We start from the raw sequence: 456 nt of genomic DNA on the forward strand, positions 1-456 counted from the left end.
AGAGAGAGAGAGAGAGATGTATAAAAGCTGAAAGTGCACACCTGAATCTGTAAGAGTTAACTGATTGAGTTCCTCCTCCAGCTGCTCCGCGCTGATATCCAGCTGCCTGTACGGTACGGCCGGCAGAGAGTCGAGCAGGTCGTTACCCGGGAGGCTCGGCTCCCCCGGGGCCCGCAGACCGCCCGTCGGGACTTCAGGTAAACCTGAGACAGAATCCGGCTTCGACTCGTCCAACAAAGATTTCAGTTCATTCTCCAACTCGTCCATGTCTTCATCTGCAAAACACGAAGGAGACAACCTTAAGATCTCCTTCGTATTCATATATGTAACAGATTATAAGACTGACGGCACGACATACCTGCACTGGTCACGCCACCCGATATAGTCTGGTTCACCTCGTCTTGAGTGTCACACAGCTGGTTAAAAAATAGAGGAAACACACATTAGGAAGATTCA

At 50.2% G+C, this 456-nt stretch overlaps 1 protein-coding gene across 1 annotated transcript in view; it reads right to left on the minus strand.

The window, feature by feature from the left end:
• Positions 1-41: 41 nt before the first annotated feature.
• Positions 42-456, minus strand: part of chmp7 (charged multivesicular body protein 7) — a gene marked incomplete at both ends in the record, with an annotated part of 3,418 nt that continues 3,003 nt past the window's right edge. Inside the window, 2 exon segments of the mRNA XM_035659220.1 lie at positions 42-275; positions 359-416. Coding sequence (XP_035515113.1) covers positions 42-275; positions 359-416 — 292 coding nt within the window.

The sequence above is a fragment of the Morone saxatilis genome, unplaced genomic scaffold (genome assembly GCF_004916995.1).
Source record: "Morone saxatilis isolate NCDOM2014 unplaced genomic scaffold, NCSU_SB_2.0 Contig16, whole genome shotgun sequence".
NCBI classification, from domain to species: Eukaryota; Metazoa; Chordata; class Actinopteri; family Moronidae; genus Morone; species Morone saxatilis.